The 22,372-nt window shown below is 34.9% G+C and overlaps 2 protein-coding genes and 1 non-coding gene across 3 annotated transcripts; 1 reads left to right on the forward strand and 2 right to left on the reverse strand.

Moving 5' to 3' along the window:
- Positions 1-895: 895 nt before the first annotated feature.
- LOC131011090 (arginine--tRNA ligase, cytoplasmic-like) lies at positions 896-7,368 on the reverse strand. The gene is given in 19 exon segments (XM_057938858.1): positions 896-1,326; positions 1,409-1,507; positions 1,592-1,660; positions 1,895-1,984; positions 2,353-2,422; positions 2,559-2,628; positions 2,741-2,927; positions 3,015-3,099; positions 3,321-3,499; positions 3,838-3,942; positions 4,054-4,137; positions 4,903-4,983; positions 5,329-5,544; positions 5,616-5,717; positions 5,864-5,939; positions 6,114-6,253; positions 6,453-6,524; positions 7,245-7,326; positions 7,328-7,368. Coding segments are annotated over 19 exon segments (1,944 nt in total). The 5' UTR covers positions 7,354-7,368; the 3' UTR covers positions 896-1,215.
- A 1,851-nt stretch (positions 7,369-9,219) lies between these two features.
- On the reverse strand, positions 9,220-15,288 carry LOC131011091 (uncharacterized). Its single transcript, XM_057938859.1, has 13 exons — positions 15,057-15,288; positions 14,811-14,898; positions 14,534-14,708; positions 14,310-14,400; positions 12,466-12,501; positions 12,235-12,333; positions 11,551-11,681; positions 11,337-11,385; positions 11,152-11,241; positions 10,990-11,043; positions 9,988-10,053; positions 9,699-9,796; positions 9,220-9,605 (listed from the first exon to the last, which is right to left on the reverse strand). Exons 1-13 carry the CDS (start codon positions 15,132-15,134, stop codon positions 9,542-9,544), a joined length of 1,119 nt encoding a protein of 372 aa, XP_057794842.1. The 5' UTR covers positions 15,135-15,288; the 3' UTR covers positions 9,220-9,541.
- A 6,607-nt stretch (positions 15,289-21,895) lies between these two features.
- LOC131013750 (small nucleolar RNA Z161/Z228) lies at positions 21,896-21,980 on the forward strand. Its single transcript, XR_009097834.1, has one exon. It is a non-coding gene; the product is annotated as a small nucleolar RNA Z161/Z228 (small nucleolar RNA).
- The last annotated feature ends 392 nt before the right edge of the window (positions 21,981-22,372 follow it).

Genomic DNA, 22,372 nt, shown 5'->3' on the forward strand with positions numbered 1-22,372 from the left:
TATGTTTTGAGTTTGATTTCATCCCAAGCTTATCAATTGGCGCCGTATGTGGGTACAATGAAGTTAAGATGTCCATGTTCCTCTTCGAAATTCTGGGTTTCACAATTCAAGCCGCCTGTGCTCATCTCTTTTCACTCTAAATTCTTCGGCAAAAATCAACCCCACCTCCAATCAAACATTATACAGAAAATCACAAATTTGGACTGGCTTTCATATATGCATAGATTATAGCACCTTAAAAAAAATGAAAGAAAAATGGAACATATTGGTCAGTTAATCCATATACAATAAAATTAAATCCTTAAACGTATCCATCACCAAAAACGTAGCCTAGGAAAAGGGAGAAAAAGAACAATATTTCAAAATACATTAATTTAACAGATAAAAAGGCAATACTCCCCCCCGCAAATATACATTATTGACTACAATACATGTTTTAATAAAAAATTATTTAAAGTATTAATAATAAAGAAAGAATTCCACGTTAGAGGTATTGTTAAATAAATTGTGGGTAAATAATATACTATCTCTATCCTATAACATGTGTCCTAATTTAACCACCACCTTTTACCTTTTTTGCCTATAATTATCTCTACTTTAATTTTATTCCTATCACAAAATAAAAACGAACTTTACCACTTTTTATTTTTTTACTCTTTAATCACATTCACCTAAATTCACGTGCCAAAACAAACTAGGATGCTTGTTATGGAACGGAAGGAGTAAATTACAGGAGTATAATTGTAAAAATTGTCTGAAATAATGTCTAAAAATAAAAACGTACCAAAAAGGAAATATATGTATAAATTTGAAAGGCGTATCAAAAAAGAAAAATATGCATAAATATTGGGGGCGAACACGACATAAGTCGGGTGGTACTAAGGGACAATAAAAGTATAGAATGTACGTAATTTGCAATTAGAGTTTCAAATGGAAGTATGGAAAGGGGTGGGATAGAACAAATTGCACCATCCCTTTTCAATTGTTGAAAACATAGTAAATGAAGGTCAAAAAGGTCAAATTACCAACAGCAAAGTTACAAAAATAAGAGCTTAAATAACAACGTAGAGTAACAATCTTGAGTTTCCACTTTCCAGCTAAAACTCTTCCAATAACGACTATATATAAACTCCATTAAGAAAAGGAGAGGTTAAATTACAAACTTACTGCGCATCAAATTCCTTCACAAGAATACCAATGCGTGTGATCAACAGATTAAATTTTGTAAACAGGCGTAATTCCTAGCAAATGGAAACATTTTCTCATAACAACTGCTGTTGCCTCACACAACAGGAGTCGGCTTGTCTCCTCTGCTGATCCCACGACCTACAATTTTCTCAATATTAGACAAGTTACAGAAACGAACACCAATAATATGTGGATTGTCGAGAAACTAAAAGTCCCATACCTGACAGTTGGTATAAAATCTAGTAAAGTCTTCTGATAAATTGTATAAATATTCACACAACCCATTTGGCAACAGATTTGTGCATGACTCCTCAACAACCTAAAGAAAGCAGAAAATAGTGAGATCCAAATCATAGAAACTACCTTTAAGGATTGGGACAATGAATATCCATAACATAATTACCTCAGCAAACTGGAGCAAATGAAGTCCTAAAACACGTTCATCGGGATGAGCCAAGTCTATTGTCCCAATCTGTTTCAAAGTTAATGAAGATAATAAGATGTGAATAGCAAGTTACTCTTGAAGTTTGCCCAGTATGGATATGATCCTAATTCATGGGGGAATGGAATGCATACTACTTAAGTAAGAATGTGAAACCGAATATGAGCACTTATGTAAGTAGGGAGAGCTTAAAGTCTATTTTGCCTCGTAAGAAAACATTGTGAAATCAATTAAAGCTCATAGTCTAGAAGGGAACTGACATACCTTTTTTAATTCTTCAATATCTTTTCCTGATTTTCTGATAATTGAGCATATCCGAGCATGTGCATATAACAAGTACACTGCAGTATTGCCCTGCACGAGATAGAAGTGCCCGCTTAAGAACAAAATTTAGAGAACACATATGGATTTCAACAGAAACAAAAGCCAACGACTCAGAGACCAGCATTAATAATAATAATAATAATAATAATAATAATAATAATAATAATAATAATAATAATAATAATAATAATAAACTATGAGAAGATTAAATAATAATAATAATAATAATAATAATAATAATCATTTGTTAGCAATAAGCGATGTGCAAATAGTTTAACTATGAGAAGATTAAATAAGAAAGTAGGTGGAGCAAAACATTTATTTTACAATATTAATAACTTGTCATTTAATGCTCTTAACTAATTCTTTCACTTATGCTTATGATCTTTGTAACTCACCTTATCATTGAGCATCTGGTCAAAACTAAATGTATAGTTCGTTGTCCGGTTATTCTTCAGATCAGCATATCTGTTTATGGACAAAAATTGACTATCATGAGAGATCTGGTTAGCAACAGCTAGTGAAAGATTTATAATCTCTCTAGCCAAAACATCATAGAACAACACTCATCAGAGAAAAACAGTCAACGATGCAGGTAACTTACTTAACAGCCCCATATCCAACTGCTTCAGCAGTTTTATCAAGCTCCTCCTCAGTCCATTCTTTATCTTTGCCTGGCATGCATTTAAGTACTTGTTAGGTCCGGTTTTCTCATTTCAGAGCATATGCAGAACAATATGAATCAACTCAGGTATTAGGGCCGAGGACAAAGAATACACAACTAACCTCTTTCAATTAAAGCGGTTTTGCATCTACTTTTGGCTTCAATTAGTAAATCAACCAGTTTGACAGTTTCAGTACTGCGAGTACGGAATCGTTTTCCATCTTCTCCAAGGACAAGCCCAAACCCGACATGACTAGCTTTAGGATACTTACTGCCATCAGCAGGAAGCCAACCGGCTCGTTTGGCCGCCTGAAAGTGCATCACTCTCTCAGCATGAAATTCAGCATGCAAGGGAGTTTATGTAAAGACATTGAAGTGTAAGACATTCAAACTTACAGCAAAAAGCATTTCAAAGTGCTCTCTTTGGCCAACATCAGTAACATATATAATCCATTCAGCCTTTTCCTCGTTCAGTCGGTACCTACATATTGTACATGTAAGTCTTAGAACAAGAACACTTTCCAAGGCTTACATTTACAAGTTTTTTATCAGCACCTGTTATAGCAATAACAGTAAAAAGGCACCACCATTGTAGGTATCTGACCCTATTCTAAACCAGGGGTACACTACTCCTAGCAACTAGTAGTGTGCTACAATAAGAAAAAGGATCAGAAAGAACCTTTGCTAAATGTGGCAACTCACCACAGAGCAGCAAGATCTGTTGATGCATAATTGTACCCACCATCCCTTTTTACAACAATAAGGGGTATGTTTTTTCCTTCAATGAAGATGACACGAGCTCCTTCGCTTTCTTCAATTAATCCCTCTTTATTCAGTAACTCTAGAGCACCGGGAATGTAGGGATTATAAAAGCTCTCGCCCTGAGAAAAGGAAAAGATATGATATGCAATGCAAGGCGCATAGAAGCCAAAAAGTTAGTCCAAATAAATGATTATTATAAGCACGCCTAAGGAGCTGTAGATGTTCTCTTCCAGTGAAAAAGAAAAAAACAAAACTTGCATCAAAGCATATCTTACACCAACTGAAAAGAAATAGAAGGGGTTCCTTGGTCATAATAACAAAAAGGCACATACACTAGTCACCATAGATCTTCTAGGAAATAATTCCATAGATGTTAGAACAACCTTGCAGGATATTCGCCAAATACTTCAAATAAACCAGCCGGAGCAACTTATAACATAGATAGAAGCCTACATACCTTTTCCTCCAACTGAACTCCAAGATGCTCATACACCTTTTCATATCCACATCTACTGATTTTACAAATTTCAGCCCATGCCTTCCGGTACTTCTCCTCCCCAGCCTGAAGTATGGATACATATAAATATATAACATCACGCAAGGAAAATATAAACAGACACTTCTGTACACTTTTGGGGATCATTCAGACAAGACAAGTTACTATGTAGTCTACCTGAAGGCTGACAACGGCCTGCTGAGCCCTTTCCTTGAAAGCAGGGTCACTGTCAAATCTTAGCTTCGATGCCTTATAGAATGCCTGAAAAACCAGCAATTGGAAAATAGTTGACCCCATGCACTATAACTCATAGTAATTTTTATAAAATGAGCACTTGTATTTATTTTAAAATTACAAGCATGTCCTGAAAAAGCACTATCAAAGACTTATTAACTGACTGTTACCCAATTTGATAAATATTTCCATATTAAGGTGAATATTGATTCTTGATATAGTTCTCAAATATTCACATAATTCTATCCCCAATAAGCTAAATCCAAATAGGACATTCTCAATTTAAATGACTACTACAACTAGAGAGTAGCGCAAGACAATAATTCTGATTGAGTGGTATATGAAATCGCAATGAATATAATTGAAACTTCCAAAGATACAGTAAAGAATAAGAAAGCTTCAACAAATGTTGAAAAGCCTAAAATCGACACACAAACATGTACAAAGAAAAGGATTAGAGTAATTTAAGGTCAGATCAGATATTAATAAGTATATTGCATATTGGGAAGAACAGCATGTGTCTCTGCTGAATTTCAATAAGTAGATCATGATTATACATGAAACATCTGATTGGTGTTTATATATAAGTGTTTGTATTACTATTACAAAAGAGGTTATAAGTTTATTTGCAGTTAAATGTGTAATTTCATTATAAAAAAATATAAATAATCTTCTACTGCATGGTGTTTGTTGATGGCTAACCAATCCAATGAATCTAGGAAAATCAATAAATTTACATAATCACATGCTCCCAACTCAAAGTGAACAGGGATACTCAAATTTGCATCTCACCTCCAAGTCTCCTATGGCTTGATCATTGACAACTTCCAGGCTGGGAAACTTTTCGAATAGGAACTCTATTAACATACCAAACTAGAAGACAACCAAACAACATTAGTATCTAAAAGAATTTATAAAGAACAATCATAGCTACAAGGAATTAACTAACTTCCTAATAAGATAGTGATTAAGATCAGCATTGGAGCCCCACAAAGGTTTCTCATCTTCAACCAAATGGGAAATTGTAGACAGTTTAAAGGAAAATCCAATAAAGAGAAAGATGTTTGACCAATTAAGGTTAGAAGTTCAAATGTTTGATTTCGCTTAGGTAAGTCCAATAAATGCAAAGTTTTTAAACAATAACTAATCAACAACATCAATCGATAACAGTAAATCAATCACTACTACTTATAATTGGCAAAAAGGATATGTACACACCTGTGTCCCCCAGTCTCCAACATGGTTTCTCCTAAGAACCTCCACATTTGAATACTCCAGCATACGGGCCAGGGTGTCTCCAATGATAGTTGACCTTAAGTGACCAACATGCATTTCTTTTGCTATATTAGGTGATGAGAAATCAACCACAGCCCTTTTGACCGAAAGCTTAGGAGCCCATGTTTCAATACCATCCATTAGCATGTTTTGAATGCACTGTAACAATTCGTGTAAGGTCTTTATCCATGCAACTTATAGAACATTTAACTAAAGGTCACTGATATTACCTTGGCTATCCATTCCCGTGACAATTTAACATTTACAAAACCAGGTCCAGCAATTGAGCTTCCATCTATCATTTCTGATGCAGGGAGATTTGCTTTAATGGCCTAGAAAATAAACAAACAAATGACTACCTCATATAGTACCAACTAATGGTATACTACATTTACTGCATGAGATAGTATATCTATTATCATCCTTTAGCATATTACAAAATGAAGGTATATATTATAAGTGAACATATTCATCAAACCTGTCCTATTTGTTGGGGATTTTTAAACTGGGTACTCCTTCCTTTAACTTTTGACCACAAGCCCATTGCATTGTTGCTGTAGATAAGAAGAATTCAACTTTATTTAATAATAGCTGGGGTTAATACAGAATAATTACATATTAGTTATAACCCATATATAATGCTTTCAAAAATTATTAATCCAAAAGTTTAAGACCAAACAAAATACCCTATTAAAAGTATTTATTAAGCAAAAAGGAAAAGGTAATACCATTGGTAATCACCAAATTTGGGATTTTGACAAGGAGCAATAGCAGGGTCGATATCCAACTCCTCCGGGACTGTGAGTCTCAAAGATTCTTCAAAAAGTTTTGCGAGCTGTTGCTTAGGACTACCGGCAATCCCTTGATCCTGTTAATGATACATTAAACAAGAATTAACAACAGGAAAATCACATTTGTAGCCTGTTTCAGTTTCTTTAACTGTAGTAAATGCGTGTGCATATATAGAGCTTACATTTAAATAAACTTTCTTTGGATGTACAAGCACCAACACATAATTTCTTAAATATTATTTAAGTTTCTGTGACAAGATAGTAATATGAACTTACATTTGCCATAGTCGTCAATGATGATGCCTTGGTTCTGAAGAATATTCTTTTAGAAGTTCTAAGAATACCTGTCTAGTTTTATGAGAACCAGAAGAAAAGTTACAATGTGTAAAGCTAAACTCACGAAATGAAGATATTGAAGCATATTAAGAAGAATCAGCCATCTTTCCCAAAATCACCCAATGACAAGTGCAAAGAAATACTTCATTGGCCAACTCTGCATTTTATTTATTTTTGGTCATTAACGAGTATACATCCCCAACTGACTTTCATCAGCAATTGTTGCCTCTACGGACCCAGTAAACTAATAGAAACTACACCAAGAATCTATTTGCGTTTATTATAGCATAAAGTATTTTATTAGCATGCACTTACTTATTCTGCGGATTGGATTGAAATTTTAGCATTTCATAGCCCTCAGTCTACAGAAAATCCTAATTCCTGACGCAGAGAGGAAAGAAAGACCCCAATTCTAAACAAAATCTCAACACAACAGAACTCTCGCCATCTCATCTTCATTCACTCTAAAAATGAAGTAATATTGACCCAATTTTTCAAAAGCAGAACAAAAGCAAATGGGTAACAATCCCCGATATTCACACGCATAAGAAGAAGCAAGCCTAAAATCAAATCGCAATCTATTTCCAACCAGCTAATTCAAAACTAAGTTCGGAATTTCCAATGCAATAATGCCATGATTTTCAATCTCCTCGACATAGAGGCAAGGCGTCGCACTAACGCAAGGAATGTCCTCCAACACATGCAATCAGAGAGAGAGAGATAGACTCTTACAGTTGGTTGATAAGTTAGGGAGCGAGAAAAGAGGAGAGAGAGGCAGAGGCGAGTGAGTTGCAGAGGAGAGAAAACCGGCGCGGAGGAGACTGAAATGCGAGGAATTCATTAGTGTGTATTTATACACAGATGAATTGCATGTATGTATATAATACTGTGTGGGAGTCTGACTCAAATGGGGTATGGTTTGGGGTTGAGGGACTGAGGTGGAACTGCGCTTGCTCGATTAGGGTTTAATAAACTACGATTGTCTGCGACGACTTCAAATATTTGGTTGACAACAGCCAATGATGTAGCGCCACGACAGAGGGTGACGGCCTCATCAGAAAATTTAACCTCTTGGCGTTTGGCATTTCACAGCTACAGTGTTTTTCTTTCTTTTGTTATATTTCTTCTCTAATTTCTTTTCTTTTAATCTTAACTTTTGCGTTTCTTACAATTTTTATTTTAGCTTGAAATAAAATTTTGTATCCCTTAATAAAAAATTAATTAGAATGTCGAAGCTTTTTAGTTTATACTCCATATTGATAGCTCAATCATCGATGCTAAAGAAAAATTATTAGAAAACTTTGTTCAATATCATCGATCTATTCTAGTTTATTATATTTTGGAGAATAGTTCTTGCATTAAATATATTTTGTGCATTTATTCATTATAAATCGTAATATAGTGCCGAATATATATAATAGTATCAATCCCAACTTGTTATTTGGTAAATACATTTGTCACCTTATTTTTTATTTGTATATAATGTAATGTTTAACTTGCTTGCAATATATATATAGGGAAGGCTACGTACGGTATAAACATTTCTTACTATATAAAATACGAGTTAGCTAAAATATATGAATTTTTATGAATTCGCTGTGTAAATGTATAAATTGTGAAAAATAAATTTTTTGCTACATATGAAATTCGAACTCATGACCATGAATTCATCCAACAAGGTGATTAATTAATCGTAAATCTTGATGATCTAAGGGCTAAAAATAATTTCTATTTTATATTCTAAAATATGATTTATTTTAATCGACTCCTATATATATATATATATATATATATATATATATTATGAGCATGGTATATCGTAAAATAGTCAAAGTTGACGTTTGTAATAATGGAAGAGAGAAATTTGGTTGAGATAATTCTAGAAAATGAAGAGTAAGCAAAAAAAAAATTATTATTGCATGTGTAATTTTCAAAAACTGTATCCTTAAAATATTTGTTAGTACTTGTTTTTCATTTTTAAAAGGCATACAAATTGATGTGTACAATTTGAGTAAGCGGATAGAATAGAAAGAACATTTGATTCTCGAAATAAGAAATGTAAGTATCATAATATGTAAAGATATGAGTTTCAATTTAGTCTCTCTATTTCATTTCAATTGGTCACCTTATTTTATTTGAATTTTCATTTCAATAAGTAGAAATTCAACACATAACAAATATCCCAATATAATGCATTATTTACATTATATATTATTATTGTCCACAAATAATTATTTAATATCACTCGTAATTAATTCTTTCTCATACTTATTTTGACAAATGAACCTTGGAAAAACTTACATTCTCTCTTTTATTTTATACAAATTACTCATTTCTTAACGTCCAGACCTTAAAATGTACTACTCCCTCCCTCCCGGCCTAATAGTCTTGTTTTTTTGGCACAGAGATTAAGAAACTTATTTTTTGTATAAAAAGTGGTGTTATCCACTTTAATTTAGCCATTTAACTACACTCCTAATTTTTTATTAATCTTCTTCATTGAATTAGTTCATTTTACATTAAAAACTGAAAATGATAATTTTAAAAGGTTATCAATATTAATTTGAATTTCTTGCTGAACTCTACATATGAAAAACGAAAAAATGTATCTTGGTGCTTCAGATACAGATGCAAATCAACAAAAAAGTAATTCATCCAAAATTAATCTATTTACAAGCTAATAACTCAAAAATTCAACCCAACTCCATCAGCAAATTACTCACATAATTTCTTCATAATTCGAACCCAGCAAAAGTAGTTTCTTTTCAGCTACATCATATTAATTTCTCAAAACGCAAAAAACTTCCGAGACTGCTGCTTACTGAGGCTGATCTAAAAATTAGGTACATATTTTTTTCCTGTTTTTTTTAAAACAATCGAGTTTCTCTTGAAGCACTTAGGAAACCTACTATAGCAAAGATACATAATTACGGATACTACAATTGGATCACCAATTGAAGCAATGGAGACACGGGAAGAGCGTATGGTACAAGACTCCTCACCCGGTAGGCAAAGCAAAACTGTACCCCTCATTGTTGATTCAACTGATTGCAATACTTCTTGAAATTCAAGGCCTCGTCCGCCAGAAAGTCACTGCCACAATAAATACCCAGGGAACATCATCAAGAACACTCAAGGATCTGTTAGAAAGGTTTTTTTCTTCGCCTACTCAAAAGCACTACTTACAAAATGCGATCAGCCTTTTCTGATGGAGTCCATCTAGGACTCCATGGATATTCTGATAGAGTAGGTGACTTGACAGGTGCGCCATGTGAATTGAAATGCTGCAGGTGTATAAGCTAACCTCATTAGTTTATAGTACGAGTGAGAAATGGCATAGGCAAACACTGAATTTTATCAAATGATAAATGGATAGAAGGTTGATTCCATAACTTGTGAGTAATACAATCGTAATGTAAGCCATCTCAAACTAAAATATAAACTGGGAACTACTGTGATTTGGAAAGACTCTTGCCTGGGAACTCTGAAGTATCAAAGCTGGTTGCTGCTTTGGGAACTGAAGAGAGAGAGTGAAATGAACCTGACAAGAAAAGGATGAAAGGATTAAAGTCCATCACTGTAGCACAGCACCATCACTATAGAGTAATTCTCTCCCTAGTCCCTAGTAGTAAGCACATCTGGTTGCAGTATGCTAGTGCACCTATATTCAAGCAAACAGCAAGCTAGACCGTAACGGGCTATCAAACCAACATAACTTGCGGTATCATATCCACAATCATATAAAATGTACAGTGCAGAGAGGCCGTTCCTTTTCATGTTCATTGATAACAAAACAAGGTTTGAACTATGGGGTGGAGGAGAGAAGCCAGAACAGCAGGACGAGTTGGAACAATAGAGTGAAAACCTTTAGGCAAAATCAGTTAGAAAATTACCACATTGTAGTGAGAGTATCAGAAGCTAGAATCATTAGCTATTATTGCCCTTGTTCCTCCAGACTCATCATGACAAATATTTTGTTTGTACTAGAAAATATATATATATCTATCTAAAGATTTAGTATCAGTACAAGCATCACGATATATCCATATAAAAGTTAACGCAAATATTGCATGAATAAAAGGCTCATGGAATGAGAGAAACACCCAAAACCAGAAAAGATGAGGAAAAAGAAGAACTCATCATCTGATGTTTCGTTAAATGGTAAAGTCATTTAAAGAAGAAAGACACATTGCAAAGTTTTACAACAACTTTAATCAAACTGGAGTTATCACTTCCAGGGCTATTCCTTTGAGGATGTGAACTTTTCAATCCTTGTTTCTTGGTGAAAGATCAGGCAACAAGGGGAAGATAAAAGCCAACAATCTTCCAAGTATGTTCAATGCATCCCAAAGAAATGGGAACGATGACTTCAATAAGAACTTGAATGGTCGTAGAAACTTAGTCTTGGAGAATAGGGCTAGGATTGTAGACGAAGCAACATAAAACAGAAAGTATAGAGCCTGTTAGAATATCCTACCTGAAAAGTGAACACCCCAGATGAACATAGGAATGTTGCTTTTCTGCAAAAGACCTGGGATGAAAGCAGCGGCGATCAGTTTTATATTAATAAAGATCCAGCCACAGATAAATGAAATCCAACAATAAGAAGTTTCATTGGTCAAGATAAAAAAAGGCAAACCGGATCAGCCTCTATGGGCCTTCCAAGATGAGGAGCCAATGACTGGATAAACTTCCTTCTAATTTCAATGGATGAGACTGCATCTTTAATCTGTCAGAGAGAAGGGAAGTATTTCTTATTATTAGCTTGAACTTACAGTATGTTATCAATCATTAGAAATGGAAAATTTGAAATTTGTAGCAAACCTGCGAATTCAGCATTTGTTCCAAATTTGGAAGATATTCAGCTGTGCACCTGTAAAGGTATACACGGATCAAATAGAGAAAAAGGACACTACAAAAGTCAAATATATATAAAAAAGGGAAAAGTCAGTGTTTCATACACGACATTTACACAAAACTCTCAATCTAAGAATCTAACTATAAAAAGAACACATACTCAACCAGAACATAAACTTACATCCCGTCCACCCAAGTAGGAAGTTTGAAATCTTCAGTAGAAAATAAGGCTTTCAATTCCGGAGAAGAAATCAACTTTAGACGTGGAGGTGGTGGTACAGCTGAATACTTCTTCCCAACTGGAAATATAACCTATTAACATTATAGAATGGATCTTGGTCAATAAATGGAAGATGATTGAATATAGTTAGTATAAGGGAAACAAAGATGTGAACATCTATATGTTTGTAAAGTATCATTGTATTAAGTAGTCAAACAAGTATAGAAGATATGGTGGGTGGGACTAAGAGAGTTAGAACTAAAGCCCAAAGGCTCTAACAGTTTCCATTGATTGCTGATGTTGTAGCCTCTGTGTACCATAGGACAAACTATGTTTACCATTATTCTTGGTACTCTTTCTACCGACAACAACAGAGTGCTTATCTGGCTTTCCCTTTTCTTTCTGCCCCTATTTCTTTAACATTGCTAAGTAAGACGAAAGTGAAGCTGCCAACATTGGCTGGCTTTCCCTTTTCTTTCTGCTCCTATTTCTTTAACATTGCTAAGTAAGACAAATGAAGCTGCCCCTATTCCTTAATCACGTCAATGTCATTTAGATTATTCCGAAACTGAAATTACTTCTAAGCACTGTATGATTTCTTCTACTTACAAGAGGCTAAAGGCCAACCAATTTTTCCATACCAACCTGTAAGTATACTTTCTGTGGATGTCTCCAGGTGGATCCAGCAACCAATCTATTTAAATCCATATCCAGTAAAGGCACTGCAAATTTAACCTCTTCTGGCTACACTACAATCAAATGGAAAAATACCACCAACCAAGTTAGAGGGTATATATCAATCTAAGATTCTCAAATGATACAAGATAGGGAAAAGGTTATGATTAGGACCCAAACACATTTATCATCTTGAGTTACCTTGTCAGTCCCTAAACTCATGTACATCTCAATTCCCTGTAAAAGAATGGAGACGATCAGAACTTATTGAGACATGAAACTGCTGCAAGAAACAATAAGGAAGGAGGAGAAGCGTTCAAATGAGAAATTAATTAGGAACCAGTTTCTAAAACAAAGATCGGCAAGTCAAGGAGGGCTCCATAAAATCCTATATGCACAAATGGATGTATCAGTAAATTTATTGAAAAAGGACATGAAGCAATTAGTAATAATATCCCTAATAGACATCCAAATTTCACAGGTAATGAAGAAGAAAACGATGCAGTGTTGGTTTAAATTAGCTATTCACTTTAAATTGTTCGCCAGACATAATTGATGACTTCCAATCTGACTCCTAACACCCTCCGACACCAAAGTTCCAGGCATTGTTTAAACTACATATCAGGGAAGAAAGAATATGTGACATGTGTTGGATAAAACAATACCGAATTTCAAAAATGAAAAAAGCCAAATGCTTTCTTGTAATTTTAATATTATAAGATAAACTGTGCAAGAAAACTAAAAAGCATGGCATTATTGATTTCAAATCAGACCTTTAGGAACACAACTATAAATCCAGCCTTGACATCCATCACAAATCAACAAGTAGCAAGTTAATATAGGACAAGGCGTTGGAAAAGCCTAAATGCCAAGGATACATGCATGATTAAGACTCTATCCCAGGTTAAGACGCATAGGCATGGCAAAAAAGATTAAAACATCATTATAGTCCTTAATAACAAGGCTACATGATTGCATGTGAGGGATGTCAATCGGGCCAACCCACTCGGGTTCGAGCTAACTCACTCGGGGTTGTCATGTTATTCGGTTCGAGTTATTCGGGTTGGCATTTTTTTGGGGTTAGAAAATTTCAACCCTAACCCTAAACTCTTGGGTTTCAGGCCAACCTATCGGGTCAATCAGATTCAGGCCAGAAAGCTTATGAATAAAACTTAATCTATATATTTTTTTTCTTAATGATCCAACTGAATTATATCACTGGAAGCTACCATTTCTAACTCATCCTTGTATTAAAGAAGAAACTATTCCACAATCCGATTAAACCTATGAAAGATAGTAGAATATAGCTGTTATGAGATTATATCCAATTAAACCTATGAAAGATAATAGAATATAGTTGTAACAAGATTATTCAATTGATGGGGTAAAGAAACACACGAACTTACAACATAAGATCTCATAATTATATTATCTGTCCATTTTTCTTCACTTGATATCTTCCTATTTCATCTAAATAAATGCTACTTTACCCGAACTAACACCATTAAATGTTAGTTTTAGGATAGAGGTATGTGATTCTTGTCTAAACGGTGGAGAAAGCAAAGAAGCGGGATCTAAAGTGGTGGCTACTGGCTACTACAAAAATAGACTATTGCTTTGCTTACCCCAGTCCATCGGGTCAACCGTCAACCCGTAAACTCATAGGGTCAGCCCATCTAACCTGTTGACCTAATCGGTCTAGTAGCCCGTTTTCTATTTCAGGTAATAAAAATTTGACCCTAACCCTTCAATTGTTTTGGTTTATTCGGGTCAATCCATAGGTTTCAGGCTGGATTGACATAGTAACGAATGAATAATCTCATTATCAAATTCCTTATTGAGAATGAAAGACACAAACACAAGAACATAAGTACATAACATGACATCAAATTGCATTAGAAGAACATCAAAATATGTGTAAATGAAGACATGAGAAGCTAAATGCACCAGAAGGTCACTGCTTGTAAATCTGAAAGCAAATAGCAAACTTAAATATAGTAGCCTTTTCTTGCAAAAACGGAATATATTAAGTTATTAACACTAACCTCTCTTGAAAGCATAGTACTGATTTCGAATTTTACTCTCTCATCGTCAACCTCACCTATCCGTTTCCTTTGGTACGCCATATATGCATCCCTACAACATTAATTCAGCAAGGAGACAAACGCCTCATAAGTAAAACACAAAGAAATTAACCATCCTCCCTTGCATTGCAGTCAGATGTAGACAAAAAAGAAAAAAATAAATAAATAAATAAAAGAACCTTCACCTTAGCTCAACAATAAGAGAATGTAGCTGAGACGGATCCCTACTGTTCCAATTGGCCAAATAATTTTTACTAGATTTACCAGTGCCACCGACATACGGCTGGAAACTTTCATCTTCAGGTCCAAATATCACATCGGGCGCCGCCAACGGATACATAGCATTGAATGTAACATCCCCTAATATTAACAATCAAATTTTATAATTCAACATATTTATAGAAATAGGCCATAAAAAACACAGAAGTAAAACGAACACAAGATGAAAATGTTCTCACTCACATTTTATATGGTCAAGGCAGTACGGGATAACTAGAGTGAAGCGATCAAGAAAGTTAGGGCTTTTGCATCCCGACCACATTTGCTCAACCTGCAATGTCATTTCATCTTCTTGCTGAATTGAGACTTTAGGTATTCAAAGAAGATTCCAATTTGTCAAGTTACAACGGTAAAGTAGTAGGTGCAACGCCGTCTACATAGGGAGTAAAGTGCGTTTACATTTGTGTTTCAGAACAACAAGGTGCGTACCTTGACGGAGAAAGGGCAGTGGCTGAGGAGATAATTGATTTGAGCGGAGATGAGCGGCGGTACGGTGTCGATCGCCATGGCTCCGGTGATTAAGCGGAAAAGCTTAGAAGCTGAGGTTCAAACCAGTGAAGGATGACGAAGAAACATTTTAAATGGGCCGTCACAGCTACGGGTTGAGCTTCGTGTTATGTAAAAAAAAATTCATCTACACCTTTACTTCCCAAATAACTTTTCAATAGTGTACTGACTCTATAAAAAAAATTATAGTAATATGTATTTTATTTTTATTTTTCTATTTAAAATTTAATATTTCATTAAAATTAAATTTAAAATTACATTAATTAAAATAAAATATAATAAATAAAAATATTACAATAATTAAAAATTAGGTAAAAAAAATTAAAAGAATTTAAAAAAAATAAAAATTAAAAATAAAAGAAAATATATTAAAAATAAAAAACATAAAAAACAACCATACTAAACCCGCCGCCACCACCCCTTTCTTCTTCCTTTACAAGCATCGGCATCGCTGGGTGCGATGGCCGGATCGAACCCGGCCTATCGCACCCAGCGCCGTTGCTGCACCCGGGTGTGAAGGGGGGGCGATGCATTGCACTCGGCGGAGACGGGAGCGAAGGAGGGGGCGTATAAACATGCGCCCCATTTCAAACCAAAAAAAAAAAGGAAAATTAAAAAACAGAATTTAAAATGAATCAGTAGCCGTTTTGTACCGTTTTTTTTTTTCCGTTGGCGTTTTTTTTTTTTTTTTTTTTTGCTATAGCCCCTCTATATATACATATACAACCTCATTTTCTTCTTCATCCTCAAACATTCATTCATTCTCCTCATTTTCTTCTTCATCTTCTACATTATTTCAACAAATGGAAGGCGATTGGAGCAACTATTGGCGTGAACACCCTCAAAATCCATCCCCCGGCGAATCAAATGCTTCCAGGCAAGGATTCTCGCCGTTCACGCAAGAATCGAATGCCTTTCAAGCGGCGGCCACCAATTTGAACCCCCGCTTTGCCGTTGTTGCCGACCCCGATCCCGACGTGGAGGAGATTGCTTCTATGCCGGTGGCCAAACATAGCAACTATTATCCGCCAGAAACGGTGCTAATTTACCGTTTGTATTGCGAGCACACCCACGACTCTGTGGTGGGTGTCGATCAAAAAGGGGCGAAGTTTTGGGGCTCCCTCTGCACCGAATACAACGCTAAAAGGCCCCAAGGATCTATTTCACGCGACGTCACGCAAATCAAATCTCACTTTCAACGGGTGTCGAAGGATTCGAAGAGGTTTGAGGCCATGCACAAAAAATGTCACGATCAATGGAAATCAGGCATGAGTTTGGCGTTTCACATGTGCAAGGTGGCGGAGATCAAGCAACGAAACAACATCCCGTAGATTTTTAGAATTTTTTATTTTATGTTTGTTTTAATTTAAGTAATTTAGGATTTTAATTTCTTGTATTGCAACTTTATTTCTATCAATGTAGGATTTGAATTTTAATTCAATGAAATTTTAATTTATCAATTATTGTAAATTTAAAATGGAAACTAGAATAAAACTAATTCAAAAATAAAATAAAATCTATTGCACCCGAGTGGGTGCAATACCATTGTTGGAGTGGGTGCAATAGAAGTGAGACACATTCTATTGCACCCACTATGGGTGCAAGCATTGTGGATGCTCTTAAAGGGGACGTGCGTAAACACGTGCCACGCATTTGCTCACTCACACCCAGCACTAGCCATCGTTCCCGCATCGCACTCAGGGGTGCGCCAGCGCGCGACCGCCTCCACGCTGCATTGATGCGGCTCAGCCACCCTCATTGGAGGTGTTCTTAGAAAAAGAAACACGAGTTTTAAGATGAAAGATTAAAAATGTAAAAAATAAAGATAAATGAAATTATGAAAGTTGCGAAAATGTGAAAAGTAAAATAAATAAAAATTATTAATAGTGATATATATTTGAAAAATGGAAAAAGGAAATTATAGGGACAAATAAAAAATAAAATATAAGAAGTTACCAATCTATTCTATAATACGATTAGGCCTTAGCCTACGTGGCAGGCCTCAAATTCTTTCTTTTCAATCTCAATCTCGAACGTGACATTTGAGAATCCAATCTATATATTTTCATTCTCACTTTTAAAACAAAAGTCATGCTTCCCTCCCCATCGCCGCCGTCCCTGAATCCGGTCGGCGTCGTCTCCCCATTCACTCTCCATCTCTTCTCTCAATCCTGTTCTCTCTCTAAAGTCGATTGCACACTCAAATCGAGCCCTAATTCCCCCCTTAAACTGCCCGCCTCTCTCTCCCTCTAAATTCCAGCGTCGCCACCGTCCTAAGGGCGGCGTTGCTCCGCCTCATCTTTGACTCCCTTTTCCATTCCTTAATTAGTTCGCTTCTGTTTCCACTTCTTAAACCCACGAGAATTCTCCATTCGAAGCAATTAATACAAGAGCCCTAAGATTTCTTTTTCCTATAACCCATTGTCGTTCCTTCTTCTAGACTCCGGCGAAATAGTCGCCGCTGAGCTTGCGGTTCGTCCGCCGCCGAGTCATCGCTGAGCCCTGGAGTTCGTCCACCGTGCCGTCGACCCCCACCCCACCGACGACTTCTCTGTTTTGATACCTCTATTTCCGGATCTGCCGTGATTCTTCCTACACACCTATGGTAGGTATTAAATTAGTTTCCTAATTTAATAACACGTTTCACTATTTTAAATATAGAATGATTATTATTTTAGAAAGAACAAATTTTGAAAAGAATTTTAACAATGGAAACTTATAACCTAGATTTTTAGCTATAAATTCCTTAGTTAATAATGATTTACGCTGCATCGTGTTTTTTCAGCCAACACGAGGTACTTTAATACTTTTGTTATTCTTTTGTTGTGTTTATGGAGCAAAGCAAACCGTTTGCTGTGTAATTTTAGTGCTTCGTATTTGAATAAAATTTGTTTCTGACTTGTGAAAGATATGTTATAAGCCTTTCGACGAAATATGTAAATTACAGTTGATTGGGTCCATATATTTCATAGTGATTTATTCTTCTTTTGTTGTGTTTAGGGAGCAGAGCAAACCTTACAGAAAGAAGGTCCGAGTTTTGGCAAGACCATTCATCACCATCACGTTCATGCTCTTAATCTTAATTAATTATATTTGATTCATAACACATCGATCACACTTCAATTCCTAGATGCTAACTCTCTCCACTGATTCAGAAAGAAGTGTCGGCTGACTGCTCAAGATTCCTAATCCAGGTTACAAAGTACCACGCTGCACGAAATTGCAAGGTTACATTCTTAATCCTCGCTTTTCCGATATTTATAAGTTTTAATTGCATACCTAGATTTTTAGCTATAAATTCCTTAGTTAATAATGATTTACGCTGCATCGTGTTTTTTCAGCCAACACAAGGTACTTTTGTTCTTCTTTTGCTGTGTTTAGGGAGCAAAGCAAACCTTTTGCTGTGTAATTTTAGTGCTTCGTATTTGAATAAATTTTGTTTCTGACTTGTGAAAGATATGTTACAAGCCTTTCAACAGAATATGTAAATTACAGTTGATTGGGTCCATATATACCATTTTGAGTTGCCAGAGTAAAGCTTCCAGAGCAGAGCTGCCAGAGCCAGAGCTAACCAGAGCAGAGGGCCAGAGCCAAGTTGCCAAAGCAGAGCTGCCAGAGCAGAGATGCCAGAGCCAGAGCTAGCCATAGCAGAGATGCCAGAGCCAGAGCTAACCAGAGCAGAGTTGCCAGAGCCAGAGCTTCCAGAGCAAAGCTGCCAGAGCAGAGTTGCCAGAGCAGAGCTACCAGAGCAGAGCTAACCAGAGCAGATCTTCCAGAGCAGAGGGCTAGAGCCAAGTTGCCAGAGCAGAGATGCCAGAGCAGAGATTCCAAAGCTAAGTCATTAAAGTCAGAGCCCAAGTCACCAGATTCAGAGTCAGAGCTAAGTCATTAGAGTCAGAGCCAGAGCCAAATCACCAAATCCAGAGTCAGAGCTAAGCTATTGGAGCCAGAGCGCGGAGCCACACGCCAGAGACAATTCGCCAGAAGGCGGAGCTACTTAGCAGAGCGGAGCCAAAGAGTAGAAGTCTGCCCCAATGAAGGAAATCCAGAGCGGGATGATGAGGACTGAATCCAGCTCTGTAATTAGGGGACAATAACCTGACAAGTTATAATCTAATAATAGCCTTAATTAGTTTAATGGCGAGCATGCGGAATAGATGACCAGACGAATTTATTACTTTACCCCGACTGTAATGCCTATAAATACGTACGATGATGAAATAAAGCACACGCTTTCTCTTTTACTGCTTTAAGAACTCTTCTCTTTCCTTTCTCTCTAGAGTTTGAACTAATAAAATTACATATATAAATAAAATATCTAAATTGTTAGAGTTATGTTTGTTAGATAGTTAACAATTGGAGTCATGGTTGAATATAATTTCATATTTGATGATGCTCTCTCAAACTCTAGATGAGATGATGCTCAAAACTCCAGACGAGATGATGCTCTTTCAAGTTTTAGACGAGATGATTCTCTTTCAAGTTTCAGACAATGATGCTCAGAAGTTAGAGGTGATCTGTCAAGTTTGCGACGAGATGATGCCCACAACTTGGTTGGTCTTAAAACTCCAAATGATACGATGTTCGATAAATCAGTTATGGTCTTTTAAATATCAGGCGAGAAGTTCGGAATTATATGATACTCACAATTCAATTATGATTTTTCAAACTCCATATAAAATTATGGTCAAAAGGTAAAATAAAAAAATTGAACAAAATTAATAAATCTTGTAACAACAAATGCAACAAATCAATCCTCCATCATACCTATGTCAAATTTATATGTATTTCTACTCTTTTTTTTTTTTCTTACGCGTCAACTTTTTATAAAATTTCATATGAAAACTAATGGGTATTTTTATGTTCTCAACAAAATTAATAATTTAATTGCTAAAAGTTGTTGAGATTAATATAATTTAAAATGTATTACTAATTTAATTTAATTTAATTTAATTAATTATATAAATAATTTACATAAAAAATTATTTTATATAATTATCATAAGAATAACATAAAATATATAAATTACAAGAAAATATGTACCGTCGAATTTCGACAGGTAATACACTAGTAATCAACCATATATTGCTATTTCAAAAATGTGTAGTTGGCGTTGAAAGTCTTGATTGGTCCACAGAGCTATTGATATTAGTTTCTTCACTACTAATGTTGCATGTATGGAATGTTTTTGAAAAATTATCTTTCTGTTTATAAAAGAAGACGATACAAATTTTAATAAAAATAATTGAATGTATTATAAGTGATCGAAAGTTTCATTTGAATAATAGTATTAATAATGATAATTAATTATATTGTAAATAAGGAAAGATGGCCATCGTGTAAGAGAATAGATAAACAAATTGATATATTGAATGTAATATATTATTGACTCGTGTCTATAAATAAAAATAGACTAGTAGTAGTATATTATTTTAGACGTACCAAAATGATAAAAATTGAGTATTTGTAATATACGAATGGAGTATAATATTGAATTCTTATTTCTTAATGTCATTATTTGTAATTAATAATTATAGAGTGTTGTTTTTTGTCAACAATATTCATAGTGTTGTTAATTACCGTATATTCACAATTTAAATTATTCACTTATTTAGAATTGATATTTATCGCGTATAACTTAATTTTTAATTTTTTCTTTTTTGAACCAGAACTTAATTTTTAATTGTTGATCAAATACATTTCTATTATTTTTTTTTATTTTTTAATTATTAATTAGTATTTGTAAATGGAGTAAAATCTAGGGCTGGTAAACCGGTCGGTTCGGTAACCGAACCAGTTTATCGGTTAACCGGAACCGAATTAGGCCTTATGGAGTAACCGAAAACCGAATCGGTTAATCGAATAACCGGTCCGATTTATTCCAAAAAAATCGAAATTAATGAATTTGTAGGAAGTGGGATTCGAACCTTGGCCTTTCAAAAAAAAGATGAAGTCCTATCCACTCCACCAACTAATTTTTTATGTTTATTTAGAACAAAAAAATATTTTATTAACCGGTTTATTGTGAGAGTACTAATCGATAACCGAACCGAATCGGGAAAAATCGATTTTCGGTTAACCGATAACCAATTTTTTCGGTTTGGTTACGATTTTAACCGAAAAATCAGCACCGGTTTACCAGCCCTAGTAAAATCTAAGAATTGAAAGAAAATTACTATCCCCTTCGTCCACGACATCGTTCCCACATTTGCCATTTCGATCTGTCTGCGATATCGTTTCCACTATAGTTGTAAGATTCACATAACACTTTATTTTCTTAATCTTATATTGTCATTAAAAAATATTTTATTGTGGGACTCACACTCAACTCATTACAATATCCACTATTATCTACTATTATTCATCACTTTTTTTAAAATTTCTGTTGTTTACAATGTGAAAACGATATCGCGACAGGGAGTATATTTTACACCTAACTCAGTGGTTGAACTTGAGACTTGAGAGAAATATTTTCAACATTTATCAAGAAAACGGTTGTGGGAGGGAGGGTAAAAATGAGTTTACACAAACAAAACAGAATAACCCTAATTCAACAACGCGCCACTCTCTATCTCTCCTTTAAATAACAGTGTTCGTCTTTCATTCCCCATCCTGAAAGAAAAATGGATTCCACTGTTTCTAAGCTACTGAAGCGCACTCGCTGCGCGAATCCACATCTTTATTCTTTTCGGTACATGAATCTCATAAAATAAATACTCATATTTTGCTTATTTTATTTTTGTTTGCATATTCAATTTTGGGAGCCAAATGATGAAGTTGGATTACAATATCTCACGACGGTCGTCTGATACTTTGATGTAATCATAGTCCAATTTCCTGATGGATTTCTATATCCTCACGCTACTTGAATATTTCCTTATTATTCTATAGATTTCTTACTATTTCCATTTCACAGATTTGCGAATTTGATCGCGAGAAAGTTTCAGTTTAAATTTCATTCAATCCGTTATACACATCATTAAAATTTTATTAAATTTGAAAGAGAAATTAGATGGTTTATATTTGATATATATAACAGATTTGATGAAAAGTTTTGGTAATTAGAATGGGGCTGAAGTTTGACTCTCTGGCGTATAATACAATGCCTTTGGGATGAATGCAGCACCCTATATTAATTCTTTCTCCCGGATGAATTCAGATGTGATTTTTCTTAAATTTCGTCACAACATTCATGAGGAAAACATCAATTATAATTACCAAAATGATTTCCACTAACT

This window comes from Salvia miltiorrhiza, chromosome 2, assembly GCF_028751815.1.
Source record: "Salvia miltiorrhiza cultivar Shanhuang (shh) chromosome 2, IMPLAD_Smil_shh, whole genome shotgun sequence".
In the NCBI taxonomy this organism is placed as follows: domain Eukaryota; kingdom Viridiplantae; phylum Streptophyta; class Magnoliopsida; order Lamiales; family Lamiaceae; genus Salvia; species Salvia miltiorrhiza.